Source organism: Scatophagus argus, chromosome 4, assembly GCF_020382885.2.
Source record: "Scatophagus argus isolate fScaArg1 chromosome 4, fScaArg1.pri, whole genome shotgun sequence".
Lineage (NCBI taxonomy): Eukaryota > Metazoa > Chordata > Actinopteri > Scatophagidae > Scatophagus > Scatophagus argus.
Window position 1 is genome coordinate 22,655,943 of NC_058496.1, and position 19,431 is coordinate 22,675,373.

The 19,431-nt window shown below is 40.6% G+C and overlaps 3 protein-coding genes across 4 annotated transcripts; 1 reads left to right on the plus strand and 2 right to left on the minus strand.

Annotated features, from left to right (window-relative positions):
• Positions 1-71: 71 nt before the first annotated feature.
• Positions 72-3,089, minus strand: LOC124057498 (solute carrier family 2, facilitated glucose transporter member 6-like). The gene is made up of 2 exons (XM_046385839.1): positions 2,677-3,089; positions 72-1,634 (listed from the first exon to the last, which is right to left on the minus strand). Exons 1-2 carry the CDS (start codon positions 2,769-2,771, stop codon positions 1,466-1,468), a joined length of 264 nt encoding a protein of 87 aa, XP_046241795.1. The 5' UTR covers positions 2,772-3,089; the 3' UTR covers positions 72-1,465.
• Positions 3,090-3,488: 399 nt separating this feature from the next.
• LOC124057496 (tetratricopeptide repeat protein 16-like) lies at positions 3,489-10,480 on the plus strand. 2 transcript variants are annotated; one of them, XM_046385837.1, is made up of 12 exons: positions 3,489-3,710; positions 4,057-4,232; positions 4,531-4,621; positions 4,739-4,876; positions 5,358-5,452; positions 6,052-6,181; positions 6,628-6,842; positions 7,398-7,696; positions 8,321-8,465; positions 8,570-8,735; positions 9,156-9,286; positions 9,567-10,480. In XM_046385837.1, exons 1-12 carry the CDS (start codon positions 3,681-3,683, stop codon positions 9,721-9,723), a joined length of 1,773 nt encoding a protein of 590 aa, XP_046241793.1. In that variant the 5' UTR covers positions 3,489-3,680; the 3' UTR covers positions 9,724-10,480. The 2 variants fall into 2 exon arrangements, with proteins under 2 accessions (XP_046241793.1, XP_046241792.1); XM_046385836.1 differs by having other exon boundaries at positions 3,492-3,710; positions 4,054-4,232.
• Positions 10,481-13,855: 3,375 nt separating this feature from the next.
• On the minus strand, positions 13,856-18,650 carry mymk (myomaker, myoblast fusion factor). Its single transcript, XM_046385841.1, has 6 exons — positions 18,072-18,650; positions 17,559-17,673; positions 16,389-16,537; positions 16,167-16,283; positions 15,211-15,351; positions 13,856-15,018 (listed from the first exon to the last, which is right to left on the minus strand). Exons 1-6 carry the CDS (start codon positions 18,204-18,206, stop codon positions 14,818-14,820), a joined length of 858 nt encoding a protein of 285 aa, XP_046241797.1. The 5' UTR covers positions 18,207-18,650; the 3' UTR covers positions 13,856-14,817.
• Between the last annotated feature and the right edge of the window lie 781 nt (positions 18,651-19,431).

Here is a 19,431-nt window from a genome sequence, read left to right on the forward strand (position 1 = left end):
CATACTTGCTACCAAAAGCTATGTACAATTTGTGAGTGACAGTGAGCTATGAAATGTGATTCTGACAACAATTCTCATTTGTGTGAAAGTCAGATTTTTATTTGATTGTATTGTAATGTCTTAATTCAAGTAGCAAAAAGATGCTAAAAGCAAATTTATAACAGAAACTCAAAGATGACAAGTTGATCGTTTCTCATCTCATTTCCTAATGCCACAGCTACAAAGTGGATGTTGAGCTTTGAAACATAAGGTGATGTTGGCATGATGCTGAACTACAGATGTTCTTGTGTGTTGACTGTGGCAGGGTAAGAAAATGGTTTCGATTATTTCTAAATAAGTACAAAGCTGTACACCATACTGATCCACACCTCACAAAGCACCACCCACCAGGTGGTCTTTCTGGAGTCCAGGATTTTAGATGCTCTTGAAAGTCTGTCTCAGAGATGATGGTGGCAATAAATTGATGTCTGAGTGTTGTGTTTTTGTATGCATTTCCCTTTGTTTCAGGACAGAATGATCCAAGTTTGATTTACTTGCTACACACATTGTGAATCACTTTCAACGATACCTTTTACACTGTGAGTTTAACCACAACAATGATTCTTTAACTCGCACTTATTGTTTGAACCTGGACAGTAGAGGAAATCATTCAGCACAAGAACTGCACACTCTTTTATGTGGACAAACTATAAAAATAAACTATAGGGACAAACATTACACATTGGACCTACATAATCTTCAAACACAAAGGATAAGACAGCAGTGGTAACACTTTTCCAATATATGGTGGTACTATCCTTTAATTAGGATGTTATTACATACTGTAATCCAATAGGTGGCAGCACAGGCACAGTTTTAAAGTGAAGGCACTCAGTTTTGAGACCTAGAGTGAGGAGTAAAAACTCAGTTTTTAATCTTCTGCATTGATTCAACCGGGACAATTCAACTGTCACTTACCTAACATTAGCTGTGCTCTGAAATGATGCCCTATTCCGTATACAGTGCACCATAACAGTCTGTCTTTTTATTTGAGTGTCTAAATGCTGAGTATGGAATTAACACCATGTCTTGTGCTTCAGAACACACAAATGAATTAACTCTAAAAATATAAATGTATTTCATACATTTATATTTGAATATTATATATTTATAATCTACTTGTTTAAATAACTACTAAATTTTCAGGAAATTCCCTGTTTTTATCTTTAAACATGTTTCTCTTCATACATAAGAAGCCAAAGTCAACCAAAGTTTTCATTTTTACTTGTGCTTGACTCTTGCTGCTATAAGAGCATTCTTATGTGTTTCTTTATACTGTCACTGCAGTGGGCTTTGAACTCAAATGAATCCAGTGAGGTGTGTTTGGACAGCATGTGACGACATAAAACTGCTGATAAGTTCAAAACACATCGTCCAAAAGCTGTTGTGCTTTGAAGCATGTGATATTAAATCATCATGGCTGCTATCATACCCCAAACCAGGAGGCCTGGTCAATGTCCAACCGCAGTCGAGGGTCAGTGATGCTGGTAAGTTCAGGGATGGTAGGAGAGCTGTATCCCAACACGAACCCAAAGCTCATGGGACCCAGAACAGACGCAAATGTGGCCAGGTATAAATTCTTGTTTTTCACTTTACTGTGGACAGAAAGAGGAACAGATCAGACTGTAGGGGGTAAAGGTCAAAGGTCAGTGAGTTAAACATGGTCAAAAGACAGTTCATCTGTTTTTATATGAACTTTTGTGCATTAAAATGTCCTCAGTTAAAGAGTAGAATATTTTCATCTCTCTGACATTTAGAGGAGTGAAACTGTGATTTATATTCTGCCTTTGCTCTTTTTGTGTTGCACAGTAGCTACATGTTTTTAATGTTTTGGTATTGACATACAATGAAGTATGTTGTAGCAAAAATAATACTGACTTTTGTAAAGTGCTTTAAAGAAATATTTTAAACACTAAAAATGATAATGTCTGAGGAAGGAATAAGTGAAGGAAAAGTGAAGGAGTACATCAACACACTGATCATGTGGTGGGGAAAAATTTGACTGAAAAATGTTCTAGCAAAAATGCTTTTTGATCAGCTCAATTAAGAAAAAATGAGCTTTTTATCAAGTAAAAATGTTAAAACCCAGTGTGCTAATCCGCTGCTTGTGTTTAATATCATTAACTGTACATCTTTGGATTTTGTCTTGGATGTTGTGAAGGACATACTGTTATATACCGTTTAATTGGCTAAATGACAATACATTATATTATGCCACATGTATTATTGCTGCATGATAAAGCAACTGTGTACAGACTGACTGCATCAAGATAATGATGTCACCTTGACAAAAAATAATACAGTCTTGATTGTTAACTTATAAGACTGGGTGTTTAGAGTCTACTAATTGATTTTTATATTGTTTAGAAAGATACAAGGTAGACAAAGATAGATCGATAGATGAGTGCATTCAGATTTTTTAAACACGACAGCATTGCTTGCCTAATGGATGTGATGTAAAGCATGTCTTCTCCAGTAAAATGGCAAAAATTCACAAAACCGTCTGCAGTAATCCATGTTTGTATTTGCTTGATTGTTTAGCTCAAGATTAGTTTCTATAGAACTCTTGGAGTTGATTAGTTGATATACAGACCGCAGTTACACTGATCCGGTAATTGTATTTGTGTGTTAACTGACCTCAGATAAGCATCCTGCTCAGACATGAGTCCTGTAGGGTCTTCATTTCTACTCTCCGCATCCAGCAGTCTACTCCTCTCGCTCTGGATGTCCATACTCACAGTAGTGCTTTCTGGTGTTTATTCTCTTTTCTTGTTCACCTTTTACATGGATCGCAGGTCAGGCAAGAATAAAACCTGAGAAAATCAACAGTGCCTACGGTACAAACTGGCAACCGTGAGGCCACACAAGGACGAAATCGATAGAACGGGATTATACAATATCACAGGTAGACCTGGAGTAATCATCGGCCATTGTAGTTGTTAGAAGCTGACCAGTTAGTCATCGTCAGAGGAATCTAGCATTTTTGTTCCTCTACCGGCGGCCAACTTGCTTTGTCAACATTTCAGTCAGCTGACTACCGTATGTGTCCGTAATTTCCCATTTTCAAAATAAAGGTCTTTACGTAGCTGTTAGAAAGAGCCAAAGACCTGTGTGCACTTTCTTACATATGAACTACAAATGTGCGGTTTAAAGGCTGAAACACCCGACTGTCAAAAAGTAGTTCTGCATTCACATTTCTCACTGACAAGCTAAAGTAAGCCTCCATAAACTAAAGCCTTTTCTAGTAGTAAAACAGTTAGCTATCAACCATAACGTTACACGTTGAACATCATACATCATTGAAATACTTAAAAAAGATATTATTATTATTATTATTATTATTATTATTATATCTATTTAAAGTGTATATGTTTGGCACAACAATATTAACAGCGGTGAACCCCAAATCTTACATGGTTTGACGTTTTCTTTGCGGGGCCGAAACAGCGCCGGAAGTGACACGAAGTTCCCTCAAAGTAGAAACTCTTTGAGCGTTACGTATCGAAGTTGGTTTCCATGGTGACAAAACACGTTTGACGTTACCTAGCAAGTATAAAATTCAAGCAAAGCGAAATTTGGTCTACACAGAGCAAAAGTGACTAAAGGAATTGAAAAACCGCATCAGCCATTTAAACAACACAATGGACACTGAGGAGATAAATGAACAATCGGTAAGCGCCTGCTTGTTTCGCTGTAATAGCAAAGCGGCTTACAAAAACTTACAACTAAGGGCCAAAAATTAGTATATCTGGCAGTGAGCCCAGAAAACTGCACATGAACAAAACTGGATGCCAAAATCTGCAGTGATTTCTGATAAGTAGACAGACCTTACTTACTCAATATACTTTTAAAACTGTTTATCTTTCTAGGAAGGTAATAGTTAACAGTTTTAATTGTCACCAAGTCTAATCTTTCCTTATTTGCCGGTTGGCATGCTTCAGGACCACTGCAGTTTTTCGCTATGTTTATTTTCAAATCTTTGATTTATTTAATGTCAAACTTTTTGTCAACCAGCAGGCAGGAGAGCACAGATTTTTTCCCACCGCTGTGTCAGAAGAGGAGCCGAATGAGGCCAGGAGAAAAAGCACCCTCAAGCAGATTTCCAATACAGTCTGTCTGACACCAGGACAGAAACGTCCACAAAGACCAGATCTACAGGGGAGCCTCATCATTCGGAGCAAGGCTGCAGAGCAGTGAGATTCATGAATGAAACAAAGATTTTCGCATTTTCAGGAGTAAATGAGAGAGTTCTACTGTAGCCTCACTTACTACAGCCATGTGTTGTGAACATGTACTGTATCATTTTGCTTCAGGATTTACACTTCAGTTTAAGTTGAAGTGTGTTTTCTGCAAGAGAAGTCATAGTTGTGTTCCAAATATTGTCAAACCAAGTGGAAGGGCTTTCTTTGTTGAGTGTATGTACAAAGTTGGAACGTGACATCAATCACATTTTTTTCAGATGGAATAATGCTGTGATGTTTTACTTTGCAGTTACAGAAACGGAAAAGAGGCCATGGGGACGTCTCAGTTTGAGAAGGCTGTGATCTGTTTCTCCAAAGCCATTACACTGAAGCCTAAACAGGTGCTGAACCAGATAACCACTGACACCTATGTACTGCCCAACTGGTGGTTTCTCTTTTCCTGTGTTCACCTTCATTCTATACCAATAACCAATAACAACTGCTGTTGTGTGTTTTAGCCTCAGCTGTATGTGAGCCAGGGGGAGGCCTACCTCCAGATGTGTGACTTCCAGTCAGCAGCAGCCTGTTATAAACGGGCCTGTCTCCTGGAGCCCGGAGCCCACAGCACACGTTTGGCTTTCATCTACTTTCTCCAGGTAAGGGTCTTCACATCACTCCTCTGTTCTGGCTGGGGCTTAGTCTTACTGTTATATGTACTCTAGCAATAAACCACCACTGAACTATGACTACAGGAAAACATATTACTGTGATCATAAAACAATGCATTATATAAAACTGTCAAGTGTGATGGTGTTATGTTAACCTTTTAGTTGATAAATTAGATCCTTTAGCAGTAGCAGAATAGATTATTTCTGTATTTATGGTCAAAAAAGATCTCGACCAATCAAGAGCAGAGCAATGAGCAAATGAAGAGACCTGAGCCAGTTTCCCAATTGAGTTTGTGCAGAAAAAATGAAATTGTGTTGTAAAGGACAATTTAGAGCAGTTTTTAGCTTAAAAACGGGTGACTGAGCACTGATCTCTTGTGAATTGATTTCAGTGAATTAAATCAAGGAATAGTGGAAGAGATGCAAATGTGATTTGAATGGTGAGCCTTCTGTTTCCTGTTGTCCTCAGGGCCAGTGTTTGTTGGACCACGGCCTTTACCTGGAGGCTACCTGGATCAAAGCTTCTGAGGTGAAGCCCGGCTGCAGAGCCTACGAGGTCAGAAGGTCAGAAACAACCCATCCATCCATTTTCTATACCGCTTATCCGTCAGGGTCGCGGGGGAGCTGGAGCCTATCCCAGCTGACTACGGGCGAGAGGCGGGGTTCACCCTGGACTGGTCGCCAGTCAATCGCAGGGCCAACACACAAAGACAGACGACCACACACTCTCACACTCACACCTAGGGGCAATTTAGAGTAGCCAATTAACCTAATGTGCATGTTTTTGGTATTGTGGGAGGAAGCCGGAGTACCCGGAGAAAACCCACGCAGGCACAGGGAGAACATGCAAACTCCACACAGAAGGGCCCAGACCGGGATTCGAACCTGGAACCCTCTTGCTATGAGGCGACAGTGCTAACCACTGCACCACCATGCCGCCCGTCAGAAACAACCTATATACAAAATGTTTTGCAGAGCTATGGTGTCATATTTCTATGGTATATGTAGTTGTACATATTGATATACTCATATGGGACACGTACTAATATATCATATATATACATCATATTTACAATCTACATTTTTTCATGGTTATCATTATAGTCTTGGTTCTAATTCACACACATGTTGTTCATTAATGTATTTTGTACCTTGTGTCTCAGCCTGGCCTGTCTGATAGCTGCAGGTAACCACTCTGAGAGTCTGATGCTGGTGAACAACTGGATGGTGACAGATACTCCCAACTCTGATCTTTACATCTTCAGAGCCCGGCTGCACAAACGGCTCAACCAGGTCACAACTACAGGGACATCTTGCTCTTTGAATGCCTAAATTAGGCAGTATATACTCTTTGCATGTCAGGCAGTTAGCTGCTGCTGTGAAGGATCAAGCAGTTGACAGCAGAAAGATCTAAAAGCGCAGCGTTGTAAAGGAAGCCCAGGCGACAAAAAGTAACAAGGAAATCTTGAGTTTCTCCTTGTAAAGTAATTTCTAGGGTGAATAACAAAATAAAAAATTACAATTATAATAGTACATAATAGCAGATAATAACGATATCTTGCAGTATAATGTCATGACATGGCAATCTGGTGTATCTAAATATTTAGACTTTAGAAAAATTATTTGGTACAGACTGGGTTAGCACTCATGCTGAGCACTCATACATAAAGTTGCATGTAGTATGTTAAATATACTGTACTTACTGTAAACATACAATCAGTGGTCTCCCTTCTACCCAGATATCACAATGTTATGAAGACGTGAAGTCTGCATTGACACTGAACCCAGCGTGTCCGAAGGCCAGAGCCATGCTGCTGCAGCTGCAGGAAACTGCCGAATGGGCCAGACAAATGGCTGTGCACAGATCTTTGACTGGCCAGCTGCCTGAATCCCTCTGCATGATCAATATCGCTATAGAGAACTGCACAGACGACGGACGCCTCTACCTGTTCAGGTGAGTCCGACCAATATGAAACACAGACAAGCCGCAAGTAGAAAGTGTGGTGAAACCAGTAGAACACATCTCTCAATTACAAAGGAACTGCAAAGTTAACAAAATGTAAGAAAGTACTTAGATCTTGTACTTAAATAAAAGTAGCAATACCATAATGTGGAAATACTGTATAACAAGTGAAATCCATGCATTTAGTTTTTTTCCTGAGTGAAAGTAAAAAAAAATTAGCATGAATAAATTAATTTTAGTGGGCCTCTTTAATCTGAACAACAGCCAAAAAAACAGCTTTAAGTGTGAACATTTTGTTAGGCAGAACCAGCAACTGAGTTCTTTTTAGATTCACTCCATTAACAAAATTACCACAATTAAAAATATTGCTCTATTAAATAACTTCTGCAGTACTTTGGGTCAGTCCGTAACAATTCAGTATAATCAGTTCTTTTAAGTTCATTTCAGTTTAATGTTACCTTTTTGAGATAAATATGATTCTGTTTATTTTTGCTTAGATGTATTTAATGTCAATTCTGTTTCATTCACTCATTCTCTGTCCATCAGAGCGAGTCTGTACCGGCAACTACATGTGTTCCAAGCAGCCTTCGACGATGCCATCCGGGCCCTGAAGATGAGCGAGGAGGATGAGGTGGAGAAGGAGGTCGGAGGTCAGGCAGCTGCCAGAAATGAGAAGGACGAGCGTAATTCCATGGAAGAGGATGCAGAGCTCGAGCTGGTTCACATTTACAATGATTCTGCTGTTGAGCGCTTCAGCAGAGGCCTCTACACTGAGGCAATTCGGCTTCTTAACGACACCATCAGTGTGGAGAAACGCCTGGCAGGCCTGTACCTGAACCGAGGAGGTGAGGCAAGAGACACTTGCTCTGTTAGTGAGTGAGTGTTGTGAATGTGTGTGTGTGTGTGTGCACTCGGGATCTGCTGCTGTGGGAACAAAATCCTAACTTATTGTTGTCTCTTTTAAACTGAAAGTCTGTAAATTCAGAAAAGACAAAGCATCTAATTTGACATTTGCGAAGTTTTTCCTTGTTGCTGAATGTACAGAACACAAAGTGTACGTATGAGATGAGGTGGCACTGAAACTGTCAGACAGGTGTAACCTGACAAACCTGATCAGCATTTCACCACAGTGCAGTATGAAGAACTTAGTAAATGAACAGGTTGTACTGTATCACCACTTTCCAATAACCATGAACCCTCGGCTGTGTTGATTTTCTCTCTCTCTAAACACACGAGCGTAGAAATGATTATTGGTTGACAGAAAATTAACAACAGTTTTGATAATTGATTAATCATTAATAGGTTGTAGCTTCTCTTATGTGATTGGCTGAATTTCACTGTTTGTTATGGTTCTGAAGATCTTTAGGTTTTGGCTGTTTGTCGGATAAAGCAAGATATATGTCACTTTTGGCTGCGGGAAGTTGTGACGGGCATTTTTGTTTGTGCGTGTGTACCTGTGTGTGTGTTAGACTGTTTCTTTTTACAGAGTGAATTTTATTTAGCTCTGGCTGACTACCAGCAGGCTGACGAGATGACGCAGCTTGATAACCCTGCTATCCTGCTCCGCCTCGCTGTCCTCCACAACACACTGGGTTCTTTCAGCTTCCGAGATGGGTCAGGACCGCACAAACACATTTACACAGAGGAACCTATAGAGAAAGGTCTTCCAGTCTTGATCAGATGTTTTTTTGTGTGTATTTGTATGTCTGCATCTACAGGAAATTCCGAGAGGCAGCTGAAATGTTTTCCTGGGCCATCCACTACAACCCTACAGTCAGTCAGTACTATAAGAACAGGTCAAAGGCCTTCCAAAAGCTGCTGAACTTTAAGGCTGCCAGACAGGACTTCGTCTGCATGCTGCTCCTGGATCCCACCAACGACGAAGTCAGAGCTTCATCTCACCCTCCAGATCCACTGACATTGTCTTTGTGATTTTAATGACAATGATGTTTTTATTCAATGAGATGAACATAATTTTAACTTTTGCATGTCATGTTGAGTCCACCAGTAAGTGCAACCCAACAGTATTGAGATACTGATGCTATATATCACAATTTATAGCTGCATATTAATATTCAGTTTTTCTTCTATATATTGTGGATATTAATCCTTAGGTAAAAGCCCCTCATATAATGCAATCATTTCATGCAAAAGAGTCTATATGTGTAATGCAAACTTTGTGGTTTATTTCAGATAATGTGATTAAAATGTGATTCTGCATGCTGGCTATTCTGATCCAGATGTTTTCTCTGGTGTATTGTAGTAGTAAATTGTGTGTGTATGTCTGTGTATTTGTGCATGTAGGTGCCTGCTCTGCTCACGCATCTGTTCCCTCGCTGCAGCGTGTCAGATGTTTTGTTCAGTCGAGAAGGACAAGCAATGAGAGTTCATCTGATGAACACCATCCAGGCTTGCAGCTCTTTCAAACAACAAAGGTCAGCAACTTGAAAATTCCCTGAAAGACTGGTCACATGTGCTTTACACTGACAGACCTTGGGACAGATGCACTGCAGCTTAATGTTTTACAAGTTAAAAAATAATTATGTCTCTTCTGTACCTGGGACATTCTGAGCGCAAGCAGTTTACTGCTGGTGCCAGCTGCAAAACTAGATGACACTGAATATTTTTATCGACTCATTGTCAATGCATAAAGATACTTCCAAATTAAGACTGCCTGTAACTGCAGGGTAGTGACTTGTATTAATGTGTTCTCAGACCGAGTGAGACACTCCAGAAGATGACTCTGGCTGATGAGAGCATACCGAGCCAATCAGAGGAGCCATCTGAAGCAGTGGAGCTGAAGCTGTGTCTAAGCCAACAGCAGTTGCAAATAATTGATAATAGTCCTCTTCAGATATTTACAGAATATTAATGAAGGATCACAATAACAGGGCTACTGTTGTTTATAGCCATGTAATAAAACATTTCTGAAAGCATATTTAATTGTAAAAGAAATATTCTAAACAACTTCAAGATACTTATATAACTAGTGAGACAATATTTCAATTTTGACAAAACCACATTTAAAACGTTTGAGTATGTGAATCTTAGTCTTTGCCTGTAAATGCTTAAAAAGGAGATTGCTGCATGCTTCGATTTGCAGCATGATATAATTACCTCTTTAATTTTCACACATTTCATCCAAACAAATGCCATACTTGCTACCAAAAGCTATGTACAATTTGTGAGTGACAGTGAGCTATGAAATGTGATTCTGACAACAATTCTCATTTGTGTGAAAGTCAGATTTTTATTTGATTGTATTGTAATGTCTTAATTCAAGTAGCAAAAAGATGCTAAAAGCAAATTTATAACAGAAACTCAAAGATGACAAGTTGATCGTTTCTCATCTCATTTCCTAATGCCACAGCTACAAAGTGGATGTTGAGCTTTGAAACATAAGGTGATGTTGGCATGATGCTGAACTACAGATGTTCTTGTGTGTTGACTGTGGCAGGGTAAGAAAATGGTTTCGATTATTTCTAAATAAGTACAAAGCTGTACACCATACTGATCCACACCTCACAAAGCACCACCCACCAGGTGGTCTTTCTGGAGTCCAGGATTTTAGATGCTCTTGAAAGTCTGTCTCAGAGATGATGGTGGCAATAAATTGATGTCTGAGTGTTGTGTTTTTGTATGCATTTCCCTTTGTTTCAGGACAGAATGATCCAAGTTTGATTTACTTGCTACACACATTGTGAATCACTTTCAACGATACCTTTTACACTGTGAGTTTAACCACAACAATGATTCTTTAACTCGCACTTATTGTTTGAACCTGGACAGTAGAGGAAATCATTCAGCACAAGAACTGCACACTCTTTTATGTGGACAAACTATAAAAATAAACTATAGGGACAAACATTACACATTGGACCTACATAATCTTCAAACACAAAGGATAAGACAGCAGTGGTAACACTTTTCCAAAATATGGTGGTACTATCCTTTAATTAGGATGTTATTACATACTGTAATCCAATAGGTGGCAGCACAGGCACAGTTTTAAAATGAAGGCACTCAGTTTTGAGACCTAGAGTGAGGAGTAATCTGTCAAGGCTATGCCAAATGAATTAACATGCATCATTGAAACTGTGTTGAAAAATCTGAAACGCTTTTCAAACTGGAGTCTGAGAAAAGCCTGTGGGAGCTCTAGGAAACACACGCTGCAGCCTGTTGACATCAGACAGCTGTCTCGGGGTAATTTCTGCTTGTCACAGGTTCTGCAGTACCACATGCCAGTGCCTAAGTCACCCAGAAATACACAAAGTGAGATAAATCCCAGATCAGTTACAGTTTTGCTCATGCTCTTAATTAAATTCATAAAGCTACTTGTTTTCTTGAAGCCCCTCAGGTCGTGTTATGATGGAAGCTGACCCTTTCAGATCAACAGCAGGCCAAATCTGTGTCACTGTGTTGGTCTAAAAGGATTTTCTCGCTAATACACAAGATGACATTTTGATTGACTGGTGAGGTGTAGCTGGGTCTGAGTAAAGAGAGAACTATCTCATCTCACTCAAACATACATCATCTGACGATCTGTATGAGCTTTATTTAGTTTGTATGCTGTGTTGTGCAACCACATCTAGTCAAGTCATAAATGTTTTGACCTGTTCCCAAAGGCTACCTTACAAAGCAGGCCAAAAAGCTGGTCGTCATAGAGATAGGTGAGAGACACAGGAAACTGTACAAATGGGGATAACAGTGCTCACTTTTTTGTTTCCTCTCAAAGGCCTTCATTATGCTGCGTGATATTACGTCTGAATACTTGGGAAATCCTCGTGTTAAACCGGCATAGGTGTTGGATGGCCTATTTTAGAAAGTCACAAAAATGATCAGATGCAGACCCCAGATTCTGCTGTCAGAAAAATGTGTGTGTGCGTGGAGGGTGACAGTTAGACATAGCTATGCAACACGTCATTTAAGATGTGTTATTATACATGTTATTATATATGGATTACACAGACTGTATAAGAAATAGCAGTCAGAACCACCATGATGTCACCCATAGGTTTCTAAAGAAACACAGAAGATAACCCGAAGCTATCAGGAACTCAGGTTTATTTGCTGTATATTTACCCCATTTTCCTACCCGGTTGTGTATATATAAGTGTATTTCTAGTCTGGCATTTTAACATCAGGTCTCATGTAGGTTGACTTGCTTTTGGAGCTTCCTCAAGTGATCATGTGAGTGGCCATTTGAGCAACTGCAGTTTTTGGTGCTTCTGCTTTGTCTTCATTTTTTAGCCCTGGAGGTTGCCACTTGGTTATCTACTCACATGTCTGCTTAGTGGTAGTTTGTTTTGTGAAATACCGTCCTCAAAGCACTTGTGTGTACTTGTGTGTTGTCCAAGGAAAGAAGAGGGCATTAAATATCTCAATCTCTGCTTCACAAGATCAGTCACAATCTTAAATTGAAACAGATTTCTTCCCTTTTTAGCCACCTCAAAGACAAATGGATTTTACCTTAATGGTACCTTAATACAGTGACCCCCAACCACTGCTTCTGTTGCTTCGCCAAAGTAATGAATCTAATTGATGGTGTACAGCAGTTTAATCAGTATCAACAGTGAAGTTGTGTTGTGGCTGCAGCTGCGTGGTGTTCTCTGAGAGGCAGCTGACCTCACAACATTAACAGCAGCTGTGGTAACAGCTGACACACAGAGAAAGGACCTGTGACACACTGGCTGCCCTCTCACCATTGAAAGTACCCAGGCTACATTGCTAAAAGCACACACATACCAAAGATACCACAGGTTGTGCTGTCGCAGTCACTTCACACCATGCAGTTTAGTACTAAATTAAGTCTAATGAAAATGGAAACAGCATGTTTTTTCTCTACCTTCTCCAAATAGGCCTCCACATGTGGAATATTGAAGAAAGTGCTCTCTCTTGGTGTAGAAGTCATATTTTTTATTTGTTCAGATGTATTTCTTTATTATATTTTGATACCCGCTGAAATTCCATGCCGTGGTGGAATGTGGGTGCAGACGACCATGCTCATACTCGTGTCAGTCAGCGCTTATTGTGTTGACACTGTCAATGTCTGCTGAGCAGCATGACTCGCAGTGGACCGGTCCAGGTTCAGGGCCTCAGATAGTGTGTATGCTCATATGTGTGTGTGAGATCCTATATTCCTGTTCTTGTGAGGACCACGTGTTGTTCAAAGGGTCAATTAATCCTGAAAATTCTCAAAACTTAAGTCATTTTGCTGGTTTTCATAATGACTCTTTCAAACTTAAAGCCTGAATTCAAGGTCAAGATTAGGATTTGATTGGTTGTAGATAAGTGAGCTGTTAAGAGAAGGACTTACAGACAGCAAGAAAGTCTTCACAAGTATAGTAATACAGTCCTAAATGTGTGTGGGCTCCAGTCCCTCAGCAGAGTGGTGGGGGACAGACAGTGGTTGTAAAGGAGCTGAAAAGTGTTTCACACTTGTGCAATAAAAAGCTCAAGTTACCGTGCTGTCAGGGCCGGTAGGAGCAGCCAGTCGGGCGGTGCCAGTGGCCCAACAAGCCAGGTTTCTGAGGCCAGACAAAAACACCTTTCTCTGAGCAGAGGAGCTGGCGGCTTGGCCCTAGCTCAAAACATTCCCCGGTGGAGGGGAGGTTCATTCACGTTTTGGCTGGAGACTGTTTTGTCTAAGACACACAGAACATGTTTGTAGTCTTTGGATAGTGTTCAGGGCAGGTGACGTGCGTGGACGCAAAATCCCATGTCCTCCTGAAGTGAAAGTGGATGGGGGATATGTGGGACTGGAATTGGATTAGTGTTGCTAGACTGGCCTTGAAGTATGTGCCAGTCAGGGATTTGTTAGTGGTTAGCTTTGCTACGTACACATCATTGCATTATGATAATGGCTCGGATAGTTGAGGCTGTTAAAATTCCATCCTCTCCCTAAAGACCAGTTAAAAACATGGTTACAACATTTCATTTTATTTTCAAAATGTTAAAAAATTATCAAAAACAAACACACATTATACTGAATATACAAGCTTCCATACTACAATAAATAACAATATATTGATAAAAGTTTTCCCCAGAAACATTACACGGCCTGAACAATGCACATTACAGACAAGGGTCATAGCCAAAGCTGTGCAGTCAGTGAACCAGAGTTAATAGACAGATGAGTCACCTGCTGATCCAGAAACACATCAAAATGCTTCTGTCAGGTTACAGACTGAGTGTCTGGGTTACCACCTCCCCTGACTCCAACATCTGATGCTCCACACGACACATTTGGAACCTTAAGGATGTATAAAACCAGTAAAATTTGCTTTACAGTCTTGTAATTCCCATAAATGAATTCAGACTCATGGTCCTTTCCCTAAGAGAGAGAGGGGAAAGGGAAAAAGTAGGGGGGATGGACAGACAGAGGCAAGCAGACGAAGGGTCTCCCTTGAGGAACATTTCGAAAGACAATTTATATATTTTGGAGAGATAAAACATCTGCCTGTTTGTTCTTCTCATAAATTTTCCAGTCAGTTTTACTGGCTTGTCTCAGCCACCGTCTCCCTGTTCGTGCTGTGTGTGTTCTTTTGTAGCGTGCTGCCTTTCCTCGACTTTGGACAAGCGCTTCAGACGGCTGTGTTCTTATTGGTTCTTTGAGGGTACTGGAGGCCTGATTCTCCTTTTGCTCCCATCCTTAAATTTTAGAAGCATATCAGGATACTTTTGTTTCTTTATCTGCTGGCTACAGGAGCTGGTGGATTCCAAAAGTCACTGTTGACCTTAAATATTCTACCAGCCAAAAACAATTTTTTTGGAGTAGAAAGGAACGTCCACATGATGGTTGGTTTCCTGCTGAAGTAGATTAGCTTACCAGCCACATACAAGTTTATCAGCATTTGGCTGACAGTTATTTGGTGATTTTCCCATTTCCCGCTCGTTTCCAACCACTGCGTCTGTCTGTTCGTCATGATGAACTTCTGCTACGTCTGACCTAACAGTTATGTTTCATTCACTTCCAACCATTCATCTCTTTGAGCTTGCGGATGCTGGTCCCTTTGATGGGTGTGGAGGGCGGAGGGTTGTACAGAGGCAGGGTGGGGGTACTACAGCCTCGTGTCCACAGCTTCTCAGTTGGGATTGTCCACACGGTCCGAGATGACTTCTTTTTCGGCTTGTCTGCATTCTCTTTAGAAGTACCAGGGCTCATGGACTGGAGAGAGAACAGAAGCAGGATTAGAGTGGACTTTTGACCTTGATTCAATGCGAATGATGCTGCTTTATTGCAGCCTTCTTATTTTTCACATTCTGCAGCCTGCCCTTTTAAGTCTATCCTGTCCCCACATTACCTGACCAACTGCCTTCAGCTCCCCTTTCAGATTTAGATATAATAAATGTAACATACACAGCAGCAGAGAGTGAAGCAGCTGAGCTTAGCAGCGTTTCGTCCTGTCCCTGCATAGCGGTTTTTCTTCGGCAGCAGCAGGACAAAGGACACAGCCAGAGACAGATGGTAGAAACTGTGGACATAGGCATAGTCCCACTCCTGCAGTGAAGAATACAGAATACAGTACCAGAATTTAGGGTGATTTCATTTATTAACATACATAATTGTATGTAACTGGACAATCAGCTGCCTGTTTAATAGTTGCCTTTAGTTTGTTAGTTAGTTTTCTTTCTTTATATTCTTAAAGTAGATATTCAAATATTATGTGTTAATGGCTATAATACACTATATAGACAAAAGTATCCAGATGTATCTCTTTGGGGCTATTTTTCAGGGGTTGGGTTGGGCCCCTTACTTCCAGTGACGGGAAATCTTGATGCTTCAGCATACCAAGACAGTTTAGGGAAGGTCCTTTTCTATTCCAGCATGACTGTGCCTCAGTGCACAAAGCAAAGACCATAAAGACATGGTTGGATTAGTTTGGTGTGGAAGAACGTGACTGGCCTGCAGAGAGCCCTGACCTCAACCCCATCCAACACCTTTGGGATGAACTGGAACAGAGATTGCGAACCAGACCTTTTGGTCCAACATCAGTGTCTGACCTCCCTATTGCTTTACTGCATGAATGGGAAAAAATTCCCTCAGAAACACTCCAAAATACTTTGGAATGTCTTCCCAGAAGAGTGGAAGCTGCTATAGCTGCAAACCTGTCCATGTATTTAGAACGCAACATCATTAAAGTCCCTATTGGTGTAATCTTCATGTGTCTCAATACTTTTGTCTACATAGTGTATTTGTTAGGGAAGGTAAATAAATAAAATGTAGCCTTATGGCAGCTAATCTCACTGCCTAGTCTGTAGTTCTACACATTTTCATTTATGCGTTAGGATTTGTTTTATTTTGATGACTGTCACCTCAAAGTAGAAACGCAGCATCAGAGCGAGAGCACCGAAGCAGCAGCCTGGACCGACCTGCTGCGTGTACACTGTCTTATCAGGATACACCGCCCTCAAATCTTTCATCTTCTGCAGCTGAAATTACAATCAAATTCAAAATTCAAAAGTTATACTGATTGATTTGATGGCAGAGAGACAAAAGGACAATTGACAGTAAGGTGCCCTCCTAAGGCCACTCACCCATTTGACAGTGATGATGAAGACAGCAGATCCAATGGGTCCAGAGTAGATCCCGTAGCCCCAGCGATCCTGATAGATCCTCACAGCAATTGTCAACACTCCAAACATGGTTATACTGGAGCGCTGGGGTTCATCAAAGTCTCCCAGAGCTGGAATGAGGACACACAAAACTACATGTGAGACAGAAGATAAATAAATGTACTGTAGTGTTAAATTTATTTCTCACATATTTTTTTTTTATTAAATTAAGACCAAAGTTATAGCTCTCTTTACTTATCTAGGAACCCTGAAACCCTTGGAAGTCCCCAAAAGTCCAGCATGAAGCCCATAAATCTGAAGGTTTTCAGTTCAGACAAAAATGACACCAGGACATTTTCACAGTTTGCTTTCTGGTACCATGACAAATACACATGTCTAATATCGTTGAAGTAGCTGATGCATGAGAACAAAAACTACATAACTGATGATAGCCAAATACCCCGCAGGCAATAAAAAATCAACCCAAAATCAATGCAGTACATCAGAAAGCTCTAATATAGGTATACAGGCTCAGGCATCACAAATGGTTTGCCTTTCAGTGAAGATCTTCTCTATTCCTGCTTGGTAACATTTCTAAGATGAGCTTGGATTTGATATTTAGCCAGCCATTTTTACATCATCGGTACATCAGCCGAGAAAGAGGGCAGAGGGCAGAGGGCAGAGCAGTCTGTGTGGTCAGCTGTCAAAGACTTTGGCCCTTCACAGCAAATGATTTAAAGCCCTTGTTACAAAACCTCAAGGGCTTAGATGGGTGTGTGTGTGTGTGTGTGTGTGTGTGTGTGATCAAATAAATGAGTAACAGCAAGCCTGTCTGAGCATTTGTGAGTTGAAGTCTAAGACACAACATATGCTATCAACAACTGTCAGCTGTGTCAGAAGATCAGTGATTAACTTGGATGTAAGTCCGGAGAGGGCCTTCAGTATCTTAAAGTCAATTCTAAACTTTACCCGAGGTAAAAGGAAGCCTATGCCGAGTGGGAGCACTGATGTTCAGTGTCTCTCAGTGTCTTTCTTAAGGTCATGATAAAGGACACACATTATGTAGAGACAATAAATGTGCTGCTACCTACTGCAACTGCTAACTAGTCACACCACAACACATTGTGTGCCAGACTGTATATTATGACTTACCAATAAGCGTGACCCACATGGAGAGAGCCGTACCATACACACTGAAGTACTCCAGAATGTCATATCTCATGAAACATAGGATGGAGAGTCCTGGTCCATCACATGCATGGTAGATCTACAGAAAGACGAGTGCAAGTTCAAATCAAACAGACTTTCACAGGATCTACAAGGTTAGTAATGATCTACATGCAGTTCAGATATCAACAGCACAATAAGCACTTTTTTGTTACATGAATTGTTGAAACTAAAGCTGAATAGATTCAGTAGGGCATTTTGGAGAATACGGATTTGATGAACAGATTTTCTACTGGATTCAGATTCAGTAAAGTGCTACTGAACCCGAGTCTAACTCTGGATGAGATAAACAGTAAACAGAAAAAATACAAAGACCCTCATAAAAAAATCTTTCAGTCAGCACCAGAGACATTGCTGTCAGCTAACTGCATGCGCAGTCACCACAATCAGTCAGCTTCAGTCTGTCACATCAAAACTGAACCATAAAGGCATTCTCACCGCAATGAAGAACATGGTGAAGAAGTAGACCATGGCCTCCATGTGGAAGCCTCTCTTGGCAGCCACACTGGCTGTAGGCAGGAACACCAGGCTGCTGACTGTAGGAAGTAGCATCTTGGCAATAAATGCACCCATCTTGAAGTGGCAGCAAACACAACCCAGATAGAAACTGTTGTAAGAGTTTTCGATGAGATGTAGATGTGTCCCTCAGAGGTTTCTCAGTCCTTGAAGTTGTCTCATGAAGAAGATAATGTTTAAACTCAGTACATAAAGTGATATCAATAAGGAAATAGGACAGGAGAAATGTCCTCAGGTCCCTTAGTTCTTATTGTGTGTGTTACCAGTGAGTATAATAGTGAGTGGATGAGGTAGAGAATGCATATGCAGCTCACATCCACTCCCATTGAGATTGAACACACCCAGCTGTCCAGTTGGCCCTTTAAAGTTTAAATGTCCCCCATGCTGGCAGGTCCACAGAGGCCTGTATGTGCTGTGTCATGGCTAGGCAGCTGTTTGCATACCAGTGCAATATAGGAGGGGCTTCAGGCAGGGCAAGGGCTAGCATGCCTTATTGTAGCATACCTGTGGACTCTTTCAAGCCAGGGTTGAACAGTGTCTGCTAGATTATTCTTAGTGATTGTTTTATCTGTTTTTTTGGAAATAGACAAAATGAGTTTCCACTGACTTTATATATCAGTATGAAGACAGAGTGAGAGTTTGAGACCGTCCATCCTTGGAGCAAGACACTGACCATGTTATCGTTATGCTTGTACTGTTCTCCAGTACAGGAGAATCACGGTCACTGTACAATGCCGCTGTTCAGTGGTAATGCAGTAAGAAGTGGAACCCATGTTTCAACAGTGTAAAACTTGTCTTTCTCTGTGTGCTGTCAGCAGTGTCTTTTTGGACCTGCAGACAAGATGGGCACAAGGCTGACTCAAACTCACTGTATTCAACTCTATTAATTCACCATATAATCATACAGTAATTCTATAATGTAAGATTGCTTTGTGACTTTGTTTAAAAACGTCACTGAAAGTACTGAAGGTTTTTGGTGAACAGTCAGTCTGTTTCTCCCCCCAATCTCTTTATGGAGGGCAGCGTAGTTATGTTGATTAAATTATTCTTTAGTCAGACTTGAAGGGGAATAAGATATAAAGGTAAAATTTCAGTCAGAAAGGTTTTGAAGCCAGTCACTGGTGCATTATATCAACTGGATGTGAGAGAGGAAAAAATGTGCAATTGATGGTGTGTTTGCTCACTGTTGTTTGGAGACAATTTGTAGTTTTTATCTGTCACTTCCTTCAAGAGGGAGATTTTCCTCATCCTGTGGTTTATACTAAAATTAAAAACAAACAAA